Source organism: Orussus abietinus, unplaced genomic scaffold, assembly GCF_000612105.2.
Source record: "Orussus abietinus isolate OABI.00-Male unplaced genomic scaffold, Oabi_2.0 scaffold22, whole genome shotgun sequence".
Taxonomy (NCBI): domain Eukaryota; kingdom Metazoa; phylum Arthropoda; class Insecta; order Hymenoptera; family Orussidae; genus Orussus; species Orussus abietinus.
The window spans coordinates 1,039,929-1,052,914 of NW_019394596.1; the positions used below are offsets into that span (position 1 = coordinate 1,039,929).

General features: G+C 55.3%; 1 protein-coding gene across 1 annotated transcript in view; it reads left to right on the forward strand.

The window, feature by feature from the left end:
• Nucleotides 1–12,986, forward strand: part of LOC105702178 (potassium voltage-gated channel protein eag) — a 28,378-nt gene continuing 15,392 nt past the window's right edge. Inside the window, exons 1-2 of the mRNA XM_012429550.1 lie at nucleotides 1–79; nucleotides 12,784–12,884. Of these exons, the coding sequence (XP_012284973.1) occupies nucleotides 1–79; nucleotides 12,784–12,884 (180 nt within the window). The remainder of the gene's footprint in view (nucleotides 80–12,783; nucleotides 12,885–12,986) is intronic.

Below are 12,986 nucleotides of genomic sequence, written 5' to 3' on the forward strand. Positions count from 1 at the left end.
ATGCCAGGCGGGCGCAGGGGCCTGGTAGCCCCGCAAAACACCTTCCTCGAGAACATCATTCGGAGGAGCAGCAGCCAGCGTGAGTACCCTCCTGCATGAATTCACTTGTCATTTCGTCTTCGATACCGATAAGAAAAAAAAAAAAAAATCATTGCGCAGCGCGCGCATTAGAAGGGCGAAAGCTCTTAATCACTCCTTTGCGAAATGCCATTATACGCTCTTACGCGGGCGGTATGATTTTCCCATTTATTTACATTATTCCTATTTTTACATTCGGAAGTGGCGTATAAAATTAAAAAAAAAAAAAGCCTTCGTGGCGTATAAAATTACACCCACTATCGTGCCACGAGCAGCTTCACCGTAAAAATTCAGAGGACCCCCCCACTTTCATGACCACGCTTACGGGGGGACCCAATGCGACCCGATTTCTCGAAGTACCCCAACAGGTGAACTCCCTTGGTGGATTCTTCTCCGTGACATCGGGTGCCGACCTCGCTCGTGACCCGGGAAGATCCCTCCGAATTCTGACGTCCCTCTCGCGAGAACGCGGCGCTTCCGGCGCGGAGGAATCGCGTGACGGGCTCCATCGGCGCCCAGGTGCGCCCACCTGTACGTAGGACCGACGTCGCCGTAGATGGGCCGGTTTCGTTTCATCGGGCCATTGCGTCCCGTGGGGTGAATCCGCGTCTCCTGTCACGTCGTGGCGCCCGCCACCCTCTACGACGACCTAATGCCGCGGGGGTGATAGCGCGATATTATCTGCGCGTGCCAAGCACCGAACGGAACCGGTGCTTCGGCCTAGGAAATTTCCGGTTCCCTTCAGGGGATGTCTCGCTCTCTCCGACGTAAATCAGATCTTTCGATGACTCTCGTCCAAGCCACCGATTAAATTTTCCGGACGACCCGCGAGTCGGGGATAACCCTTCCCAGGGGAGGGTCTCCCTCATTAAGTGGAGGACCACCCTTCCCGTCCCGGCACTCCTGTGTCCGGATTCTCGTGCATCGACACCTTACGCTTCTCCACGGTGCGAGTTTTCTTTTTTTTTTTTTCTGGTTTCGTCGAGATTCCAGGGAAACAGGGACGATTCGCGTGGAAATCCCGGAAAATCGTTGGAGAGATCACCGAAACGTGGTTACGAGGTTAAGGCCGATCGTCAATTGTTATCGAGTCATAGGTGCTGTTTATCGGATGAAATCAAAGGCAATCGGTTCTCGGGGTAGGAAAACGTTTTTCTAGATTTTCAAGGGAATTCCCAGGGGAAAGGGGTGAGCCGGTCGTGCCTAAGGGTCGTTAGTGTCTTCGCGTTCTCAGGATCTCAGGGCCGAGTCTCGGTATCTTTTCGCCCCTTCGGTGGAATCTCGGTGGTGGGCCAATGCGCTCCGCTTCTAACCTACCACTTTTCCCCGGAAAGGCGAGACAAAGCGCTCTTTGAACTCGCCTTCCAGCCGGGTTTGCCCGATCGCGACTAACTGCCACGAAAACCGGGACGCCCCGGCGCGATTGTCCTCCGCTGAGGGACAATGCGGATCTCTCGTGTCTTCGTGGAGTCGGCTTCCGTGGATGGTGCTCCCTGATTATTTCATACCACTTTCCCGGGGGCATACTCCTACCCGGGAAAAAAATTCCACTATCTCGTCCACTCGGTCGTTCTCGAGGCGGTATCTCGAGCGGGACGAGACCGACCTCCGAATTAGGGAAGGAAAAATGTACCAAGTGAATTAAGATTATTGGATCAGCCCCGGGGAGGGGACCTTCGTTTCGGGGCCCGAAGAGACGGACGGATGGGTAACTCGATCGACCGCAACGCCCCCCCGAGTAATGCACGAATAATTGCCCGAGTAAGCAATTTTCCCCCGGTTTAATCGAATCCTTTACGGGGCCGGGAATGGAACAATTGACCCGGCGGAAAGTGAACCCCTCTCATTTACCTCCGACATGGCGGCGTTCGGCCGATCGACTCCCTTTTTTTCCCCTCCCTCGGGGCCGTTTATCCTTCCATCTTCTTTCCCGATTATTTCGAGCCTGGAAAGCGATCGCGGGGCACCCGATTGGGTGATCTCTTTATCGAGGACCGGCCGCGACCGCGACTCCCACGTCTCGATGCCGGCGTCCCTCGATTATGCTAATTTCCTGGCCGACCTCCCGAAACATCGCGTTGACTGACCTCCTTCCGGGAAGCTGGCTCCCGCGAGGGTCCTTTCGTCGGGGCCGGAGACTCGCCGGGATTTTCCTACGCTTTTCTTTTTTTTTCCCCCCGCAGGCTTTTCCTCGGCGATCCGACTTCCGTCGAACGAATCCACCGACGGCGGACGGTGGGCGGGATGCATTGTCGGGAGACTCTCGTAAATTTGGCTCCGTAAGGAGGTCCCTGGACCGAGGGGGGAGGAAACGCCACCCCGCGGATAATGAAATCCGGATCGAAGGAAAACACGCCGGAATTCCTGCGGGATTCCTCGAGACCGTCCGTCCGCTCGTCGAGAAGGAAATATCTCTGAGACACTAATTAACAGAGTTTTTTTTTTTTCCACGCGGATAGAGTTAACTGGAATGCGCGAGAGCACTCTCCGGATTTTTCTTCAATTATTTGGTTTGGGGGTTTTTTATTTTTCCCCCTATCCAGGTTTCACCCGATTTTGGGAAGCCCTCATGAATAACGCCTTTCGACGAGTGCCGCGGCGGTCCCTCGGCAGGAATAAATCGTCGCGTACCCTCCACTTTCGACCCGCGGTTAGGTTATGTCACGAGGTTGTACACGGGGGTGCACCTAGGTACACGCAATGCCCCCCGGCTCTCCTTTTCGGGATGCGGCGGCGCTTTGCGGACGGCATAGAGGTCGGCGCACCGCATCCTCGGAAAACCCGTTGGCGGTCCCGCCAAAGGGAAATGCGGCGAGAATCCCGCGTCCCGGTCAAGCGAATGTCCCCTGAAACTCCCCCGCGAGGGGGTTGAACCGTCCCAGTTCCCCGGAAACCCCTTGGCACGCTCCCATAAGGAACTTTGCGACTTCCCTCCCTCTCGTGAAACCTGCGCGCCGATAAGAATAGATTTCCCAAGGCAGATTTTCCGTCACTCCGATATAATTCCAGTTAATCCGATTCCTCGCGTTTTCCGTGAGTATGTTATTTGAGTCAGGTGATGCGCGGGGGGGGGGAGAGGAAATTACGATATCACCGAATAATTACGGTGCTCGTTAGGCGGGCGATTACGTATCCCTTGCACGCGGCCCGATCCGTCGGCGGCGTCGCCGGCCGATTTATAAACTCCGCACCCGGAGTTTCCGTGACTATTGAATACGGCCGAGTAATTCGCAGCCGGGGGCAATTTAGCCCGGCAGTAAGTACTCCTTACGAGATTAATAGTACGCACGTGTACGGAATGCAGGACCAGTTGCATTTCCGGGTCCGCGAGACCCTTTCCGCGGTTCGGTGGAGGCGCCGGAAACGCGACCCCCCGTTCCCTCCCTTCGTCCGACGGAGTTTGCGATTTAATGAAATTGTTCCCTGAAACAGGGGGGAAGTACCCTACGCGGCATGGGGTGCAAAGTCGACGGTATGAATATTAATTTTTCCTTGTTTCCTGCGGGGAGGGTAAAGGACCCTCCGGGAGAGATCGGCCCACCTTCTCTCTTTTCCCCGGCGAGATTTCGAGGGAATCCGGGATACCGCGACTTCGGGGTAGGTAACGAGATTCCCCTCGACTAAGGGTCAACGGAAGGGCTCGGACCCTGGGCCAGGAGGAAGGGCGCCATGGGCGAGGTCCTTGGCCTCGACGCGCCGGCCGTAGACCGGCCGAGCTCGCATCGTCCCGCGATACGTCAAAGAGCGACGGAGCGAGACGTAGCGTCCCGTCACGGGAGGGAGAAGGAGGGAGGACTCGTTCCGAGGGGTGGGACAGCGGCCTAGTCGCGATGGACGGAGCTGCACGAGTCGGCGTAGGTGTTGGTCCGTATCGGTGTGGTGGTCGAGGGGGTGGAGGAGGGTGAAGGGGGGAGGGAGGGTGCCGAGGGCCGGCGAAGTAGGGGTCGGTATTTTCGATCAGACTCGAGTCCGCAGAGCGGCGGACCGGAGAGAGAGAGAGAGAAACCGGAGAGGGACCGGAACGCGCGCGCCGCGCCGGTCGGGCGTTTCCGCGCGGATTCGGCCGCTTCCGCTGGGTCATTGGGTCAAATTCACAGGGCATGGGGGTCAGAGCCGGTGTTACATGGGGCAGGACGTTGTATGCGCTTCATAATGCAAACTTTACCCCCCCCCCACACCCGCCAGGGGGGCTCCGCGCCCCGCCGACTTGCGCACCGACGACACCCCCTTCTGGGCGCCCTGCTATTTTTAGACCTTCAGCGTCGAGTCGCAGGCTCCCTTATCGCTCGTTTGGACTTCGGCTCGGTCGAATACGTGCGGAGGCCGCGACCGCCGACGGAGACGCTCTGCGGCCTCCGTGCGTCGCGCCGAGGCGGGCGAGGCTCTTGGGACGCGCTTTCCTAGGTGATAAGACACGCGGTTAGACCGGACCGGGTCGTCCGGGTCGCTTCTGCGCAAGTATGTGACACCGGTCTTAGTCGGCCGCGTCGCGGGGCGTCGGGGCGCTTTTGCGGTATCAGCTGGCCGCACCGCAATCGGTCGCCCATGCAGGGCGGTCGTGTGGGGGACTCCTGGGAGTCGTTTTGCTCATTCCTTGAAGACGCTTTCGCGAGATATCGCCTCTCGTACTCTGGATGTCCTTTCGCTGTGTCGGAATCTCCGGGGGCGGGATTTCATTTTCACTCGGGTCCTCTCGAGCCGACTCGCCGAAATTGCTCGCACGAGCGTCCTCGAGCACCCCCGCGTCGCCTTACCCCCTGGGGGACGAATGGGAGCACTCGATCGGCCCTCGGAAGTTCTTCGCGACAAAGTCCGTTGGTTCGAGCGGTGCAGCCCCCGGTGCGACCGAAGGCTCCACTCGAAATGGGCCACCGCCTAGATTCCTATACCTTCTCCGGGAATTTTAACCTCGATCGGAATTACATCCCCCGATTACGTCCTTTGGCTCGACGCCTCTCAGAAAGTGATAAAAAATAGGAAGGGGGGGGCTGGAACCGGAAAATCCGCCTTATCGCCGCGGGGGTGAAAAACGTCTCGCTGAGTCCTCTGAATGCTCTCCCTCGTGTGCGCTTCCCTTATCACCCTGGGGAAAAAAAAAAAATACTTTGTACGCATTAATGAGGCCTCCGGAAAAGTTCTTTGAACGCGGCGCACCAGTTTCGCACCGGGCTCCGAGGTGGAGACACCCCGACGTGTAATTCTTTCCAGAAGTTGGCCGTTCACAAGGGATGGCTCGGGGGTGCGAAAAGTTCCAGACCCGGGGACGAATTTTTAACGGCGGACTTTTCCTCCCTCTGTCTCTCCCATTTTTTTTTTCTTTCTTTCCTTCCGCGTCGAGAGCCGTCCATCTGCTTGTGATACCTAGGGCGTAACTTTTTTTTCTTCTGTTTCTTTTTTTTTTTCTCGCCACCTTGAGAGTTTCTTCGAGGGTGTTTCGGGGGGTTCGGGGATTGGAAAAGCCCGTTTGATGATTTTTCATCCATAAGTTAGGGTGGGTAGGATTCAGCCATAGGTTACGAGAATCGTCGGTATCGCGGATCGGGATGTAGGTCTCCTCGCGGGTCTCGTAGGCCTCGCAAAGCCGAGCGGGGTAGAACGCGGAGCAGGGAGACAATAGATAGTCGGCGGTGTGCCCGACTTCGACCCCACCGTCGGCCGCGTTAATCATGCGACTTGACATATATGTCGCGAAAGGGCGAACTATTTTTGGTCGCGGAAGAGCTTCAGACTTTGCGCGACCATTCAGTCCGGGAGATGAGAGCGGACGGGGCGGGGGGGTAGAAGGGGAAGAATGCATCCAGGACGGACGAGCGTCACACGCGGAACGCCCTGCGGTTCTTCAGGCGGATAAGGGCGACCCGGGGTTCTTTCTCTTGTCGCTTTCGAGAAACGCGACCCTCGGCTATCGGGGGGATGAACTCCTCACCCCTTCGTTAGGCGGATGAGAAAAAGATCCCTCGAAATTTCTTCCATCCAAGACCTCCTTCCTTTCCGAGGGTGGAGGTGATAGGATTCCTTATCCTGGTTCCTTATCCTTCGTCCTAGGAATTAGACACCCCGATGGCGCGATTGCCCGAGCTCGGGGTACCATTTCGGATAGGTTCGAAATTTGGATCCGCCCGAGGCGACGTCCGGGGGATGCAAATTCGGAGAGAGCCCTTTGCGAGCGCACTCGGGGGTCGTACTCTCCGTACGCAAGCATGCGCGTACGTCGCATTCGAGTAGCCTGAGTCAACTCTTTTCCCGGGCTGTACTCTAGGTACTGACGTCATACCAGGGAGTACTTCAACCCCGCGACTTATATGTCGGCCGTTACATTTTCCCCTCCTTTCTCCAGCGTTTTCCGAAATTCGCGATAAATTCACGGACCGGCCGAGGACTGCTCGAGCGGGACGGACAGAATTTGCAAACTCCTCTCCTGGATTCCCTCGAACGCGGAAATACCAGGACGTCCTCTCTCGTCGTCCAATTTCAACCCCGTATGGGGTTCGCGGGCCTCCGCAATTATCGCCGTATTCTTCCTCATTTCTACGTCTATCGCGCTTTAGAGCGGGCAAAGTAATTGCGGGATTTACTGGCGTTGCCCTCGGAATTCCTCGGTTCCATTTATCAATTACCTCCGGTAGAGAACCCGGATTCGCATCCTCGGCCAGTTTCTCGGTTTCTGTTTTCCGCAAGACTCGCCGATAAATCCCGTTGCGTCCTCGGAAACGTCCCCACTGATTGCCCCGGTCCCATTTATCAATTATTTCTCCCCTCCACCAGGAGGAAACCGATCGGCGTCGACTTTCCCACCCCCTTACCCTTTTCCTACCCTAAGGAGCAACGAATTACGAGCAATCTGCGAGCCATTACTTGTCGGAATCTCCACGAAATCCGGTCCGACACCTGTCCATTGATCGATTTCGACTCTTTAAAGAACTACCCCCTTCCTACCTCGAGCCCTTCGAGCTCGAAATCGAACCCTCGATCGCCACCCCTCCGAGTTCGCGGGTCAATGGGGCAACACGCGACCGCTTTTCAGCGATAAATTAATAACACGGCAATTGCGTTCGGCTGGAAAAGGAAATAGCGAGAGGGCGAGACTTCGCTCGGGATCGACCCCTGGTGCAGGTCGAGGATATCGCCGAGGGGGTGGTGCGTGTCGGGGGCCGATAAAATCCACAAGAGAGCTCGAGAGAAGAAAAAAAAAAAGAAGGAAAATCTTTAAAGTTTGCGTGCGAAAGAGCGACACGCTTTTTACACGCCGCGAGATCCGCTCCCGCGTGAGCCCGCCCTCGCTTGGTAGGCATCGATTAGAATTTTATTTCTCTTTATTCTTTTCCTCCCTTTTTTCCCCACCGCGATATTTTTACGACACATGAATTCTGCGTTTTACGAGGAACGCATGCCCAGTCCCGTTCACGATGCGTCCTGCTCTCGATCCTGGGGAAAAGGAACGTCGAAGGCCGCGAGGGTGGACGCGCCCTGTCTAACCGTCTTATCCACGCATCGGATCACGCGACCGTAATTCATCTTTCCCAAGGGTAGGTTTCTCGCGGCAAGGGTGGTCCAGGGTCCCGGAGAAGTGCTCGAGGAAAATCCCTCCCGGCCGTCGAGGATTCGGCTCCCTTGTTCCGGGTAGAGGCTCCGGCCCCGGTCGAATTCCTCCGATGCCCGGCCAATTGTGAAATATCTCGCGTGTAACGAAATTAATAAAGGGGAGAACCCTCCCTTTGCTTCCGAGCGATCGGCCTTATCGCGTGCGTCGGGGCTGGATTCCGGGCGAGGCAGGTGGAGTACGAAGTCAATGGGCCGGGGCTCGATTTCCGGGCGAAATGGCACGGCAGACTCGGCTTCGATTTTCGAGATAAAAAAAAAAGAAAGAATCCGGGATTTCGAGAGATAGGGAAACAGCGTAAGGACGAAACTCTGGCTCGCCGCCCTGGAATTCGGGCGAGTGCGTGCTCTCGGCCACTCCTAGCTTCCAGGGCGGCATGCGCCATACGCGCACTTGCTATTGACTCGGTACGCATCGAGATGCACGGAGGATCGGTCGTTCCCGGTAGGTCATCCCGAGGACTGTATGCCAGGAGCGACCAATTCCTTGCTCTCGAGGAACTCGAACATCCCCCTCGGAGGGTCGCCTCTCGGGCGTTTGGGATTCCAAGCGTTCCGTCGATTAATTCGCGGGGCTTTCTTTTCACGTAGAATTGCGGAATTTCTCTTAGTTGCGGATAACCGCGACGGTGATCAGACACGCGAGTACTCGAGCGAGACGACGCATTACATAATGATACGCGCAACGTCAGGACTTCAATTCTATCCGATGGATCGGATCCTTGAATTATTTTTAATTAATGTTCCACACCTTTATCGCGATTGCACGCGTTGGAATAATTTGGTCCATCGCGGCCGAAGTCTCTCGTTAGTGTACGAGGGAACGCGTACCAAGGTGTGCCTATCCTGTGCATCTTGTGCACCTCGTGCACCTCGTGCACCTCGTGCACCTCGTGCACCTTGTGCGCGACGTCTAGGCCGCACCTTGACCCGCCGTAGGAAACTTCGGCCGAGCTTCTCGCGTGCGAATCAAGATTACTTCAAAGGCTGCTGTTTGCAGTCTGACCTTACTCCCAGGCTGCACGCCGAGACGAGGCCGAGCCTAAAGTAGCGACCGAAGTGAAAAGTAACGACTCGGCTACCCAAGGATGACGCCGGATATCCTCCTGGGGGGACATCCTCCAGGAAGGGTGTCGCGAAGGAAGCGATCGAGTCCAGTTACAGCGAATGGAATAAGGGACTTCCGAATGTTCCACCTTTTGGGGAGATTTCTCTTAGCGTCATTTTCGTTTCTTTTTTTTTTTCCTCGAGGGAAGCCACGTGTCAGGTCTCACCCCGACACGTAGCCATGTTCCAGACCCGCCGATCTAAGGGTGGTTTCGAGGTCTTAGCGGAGTGGTCAAGGGTCAAGCAAACCCCCCGGGTTATCGACGCCCCGCGTAATGTCGAACCCGTGTACTTTCCATGGGATTTTATTGCCCCCTGCTCCGTCCACCCCCTTCCGGTCCGGTCCACCCCTCGCGCCGACTCCGTTCCTCTCCATCCAACCCCCGATGTCCCTAGGTGTCGTTTCCCCCCCCCCCTTCGAACATGCTCGCCGGTAAAAAAGACTCCCCTTTCCGTGGCCGACCTCGCTCGCGGGGTGGAAGGTGAAACATCCCTTCCTCGTGAACCTCGTCGCCCAGACATACGTACACACATATATCCGTACACTCGGACCGTTCGCGTGTCGTGGATACTTTGCGACTGCCCCAACTTCGTATTCCAACCTGTCTTTCGGCCACCCTCTAATTCGGAACGATTTTAGGGCTGGATTTGAAGTTACACCTCCGCGTCCCTCGGCGAGCCCCTCGTTAGCGTTTCCACCCTTCTTCGAAACCAGGGAAACTCGACGGAAAGCCATTCCGATTCGACGTTCCCGATCGGCGAGTCGATCGATCGTTAAAGGGAATCTCTTAACCTCCCCTAGTTTCAATTCACACCCTGGAATTAAATCGTGGAAGGGTTGGAGGCTAGAAAGAAGCGGCCTTGCAGCCGAGATAACAGGTGTCAATCGGGGGCTAGGGGAGGTTTTCACGCGAAACCAGGGCAGAAGGTTAGCGTGGGACGCGTTTCGCAGGGGGTAAGTCGCGACTCGCTCGACATACGACACTGTACCGTCTAACCCCTGTACCCACCCCCTCTGTAACCACCCCCGTGCAATGCGCTCGGCAGTACCTACTGGAGAGACGGGGAGGGGACACTTGCAGGGGCGGGCTTTTCGCTTTAATGGACTTTTCTACTTAGAGGCCAATAAAGTGACTCGGCCGTGCCGAACATCTTTCCCCTTTCGAGGGAAAACCTTAAACCTTCGCGACAGCCGAATTACGGCAGTCCGCGATGCCGCCGAAGCGACGGAGGCCTCGGATTGATTTAGCCCGATATTTAGCCTTAGCCGAGCGCACGCTATCGCGGGCCACCCCTCGACCCCTTACCTTTGACCTTCGCTTATTTCTCTCTCTCTCTCTTTTGCCTCCTTACCTTGTTACCTTCTTACCTCGTTACCTTCTTAAACCGGCGCCCTCCGCCCCCGGGATTCGCCCCATGCCCCCTTGGACGGATTCCCATACGGAAATCTCCTCTTATCACTTTTTTAAGGGGATGCGATAGTGGCATCCGAACGGTCAATCGTTCATGAAACGCCGAACTGGATCTACCGAGTCGTGTCGAACCTTTACACCGTGAATATGAAGGGTATAAGAAAGGTCCTGACACCCATGAAATTTTCAATTTTTATTAACAAATTTTCTTTTCAATTGAAATTTCGTGGGTGATCTTTATCATAGCCTCCACGTTCAAGGGGTGGAGTTTGAAACGATTGGGTGAGCCTAGTTCGGAGAGAAGTTTTTTAAACGAGATATCTCTTCGGTGTCGCTTTCTCATCGCCTTAAGGCCGTCCGGGGAAAAATTGGAAATAGAGAAAAGCGATTGATTTTCCGCTCGACGGCTGTGGAAACGTCGATTGCATCTTCCCAACGGGCTGGAACGTATTTGCCAAGCCGAAATCTGTCCCTCTGTCAGGGCGCTCGGCCGTGAGCCCTGGCGACGCTGGTGTAACGTATCGTGTAACGTGTACATCGAGGCTATTTACGCTTTACGAGCACGTGCTCGGCTTACGCCACGCGAGCCTTCCGTTTTGATTTTATGCCAAAATCCTGGGGATCCCCAATCGACACCTGTTATATCGCGCCACGTGAGATCGCCAAGTGGACGCGCCTCGGACCTTCCATGGGGTGGATACCACCCCCACCTCGATTTGAAGATTTGACACCGGTGTTTCCCCTCCCCTCTACCTTGATTTACTCGATCCACCGTCAGGTTCTCGAGTAGGGCCGGGATTCCTGAAAAATTGCCAAAATCTCGCCGATCTTCCCGCCGACACCTGTTGTCCTCCTCCAGGAGGGCGGCCCACTTGAAAACTGGGAAGTGGGCGTACAGATTTAAACGTTACACGGTTCTCGGACTCGACCTGGGCTCCCGCTAACTTTTGCCCCACCTCGGCTAGTTTCGATGGATTTGGCCGCGTGCCGTTAAAGGGTGACTAATTGCCTTTCATGGCCGACTCCGAAGACGAGCGCCTCCACCCTCCGCGGCGTTTAGCCCCGACTTTGCCGGGTTTCGGGTCAGGACATTGCTCGCGGAGATTCGGAATCGTTGGTACGTTAAGGTAGGTCAATCCGTAAGCAGAGGCCGGAGGAGAGGAGAGGATCGACGTAATTGTGGCCACCGTTCGGGGCATAGCTTATCGATTCGGATATTTTCGGACCGCCCGGGTGGCGCTTTTCAGAGTACTCTTTCCATTCCCACGATTGACCGACTGGTCTGTTGTGCAGCTATGGACGTCTCTTCTCTCTCTCTTTTTTTCCCCCTTTTTTCTCGAAAATTCCTTAAGCGACCGGAAGCACTCGCGTGACTCCACGAGTCTCGACCTTCGCGCACGTGGCCGCCGGTCGGTATCTCGACGTAGCGGAAATGCGACCTCGCTTGGGTATTACACTTATTAATACCTATAATTTTCAAGGTCCGGAAAAAAAAAAGAGAGAAAAAGAAAAACGCAGGTCGACGATACGTGAGTTTTGCGCGACCGAGGGTGGACTTCGAGGAAGGAGTCCCCCGAAATGACGATGTCCCTGTCCAGGGTGGACACGCGCTACTCGGTCCAGCTTCGGTTAAAATGCGCATATCGACTCGCCGTTAAAGAGATAAAAAGCGGACATTTGGCGGGCAAAAGTCCGACGAGTGCGGTGCGCTGTGCGATGATTGGGGGAAAAAAAAAAAAACGCGGAATGTTCCCGGATCCGTTCAACGAGCACCATTGATTGCGCTTGCTTTGACGCGCTCCCGTGTCTCGCAACGAAAACGCGATGGTCGGGATTGGAGGAAGACGAGTACCGAGATTTGGAGGGCCGATTTGCAAAAATAATAAAAATGATAAAGTGATTAAAAGAAAATCATATAAAATTATACAAATTATGAAAATGTTTTCCACGAACTCCTGGACCAGGGAACCTGCGAATCTGATAACCTATAAGCCCCCAAAACCCGCGAACTTCCTTATCCTTAGATAGAGGCAGTGCTAATGTGTTGGAGACCGTCGAGGGCGGGACACCAGGTGAATGGCTTTCAACGAGCAGAGGGCCTTCGAGGGGATGCTCGATCAAAAGTGGCCCCTTGTTACAACGAGAGGTCCCCCCCTCGTGTCCGTATGTACACCTACAGGTGTACCGAGATGCCTGGCACAGGTACTCGAGGCGTAGCCTGCTCTCTTTGGCAGAAATACCTCTTCGAGGCCTAACCCTTTCTTCCTCCCCGTCCAACATTGTTCCCGGCACCGATGCGTCTCGTCAAGGAATCTTCTCGGAGAGACTTGCCAGGATCCTCCTGGAAGTGTCTACCAGGAAATCCTAAATCCAGGACACGATGCCCTAGGTCGGGCTCCGCGTCTCTTGGGGCCGAGGGAAACGCTCTCCCGATCTCGTAGGGTGAAGTGTCTAAGGGTCGAATAGGGAAGGTTGCGGGGGAAACTCCGCAGAGGGGTCGGAAAATGTATGCACTCCTTGGGGGTACGTCAAATCGAGCCGAAGAAAATTCATCGGGTCTGATGGAAAGTCCTTTTCTTTTTTCCAGCCGATAGCAGCTTCCTGCTGGCGAACGCTCAAATCGTGGACTTCCCGATCGTCTACTGTAACGAGAGCTTCTGCAAGATTTCTGGATACAACAGGGCCGAGGTATGCAAATTAATCCACCTTAAGGTGATACGGAAGGGTCATTCGATATTTATAAAACGTAAAAATATTTATAATGCTTTCCTCCAAACCGGATGCCCCCGA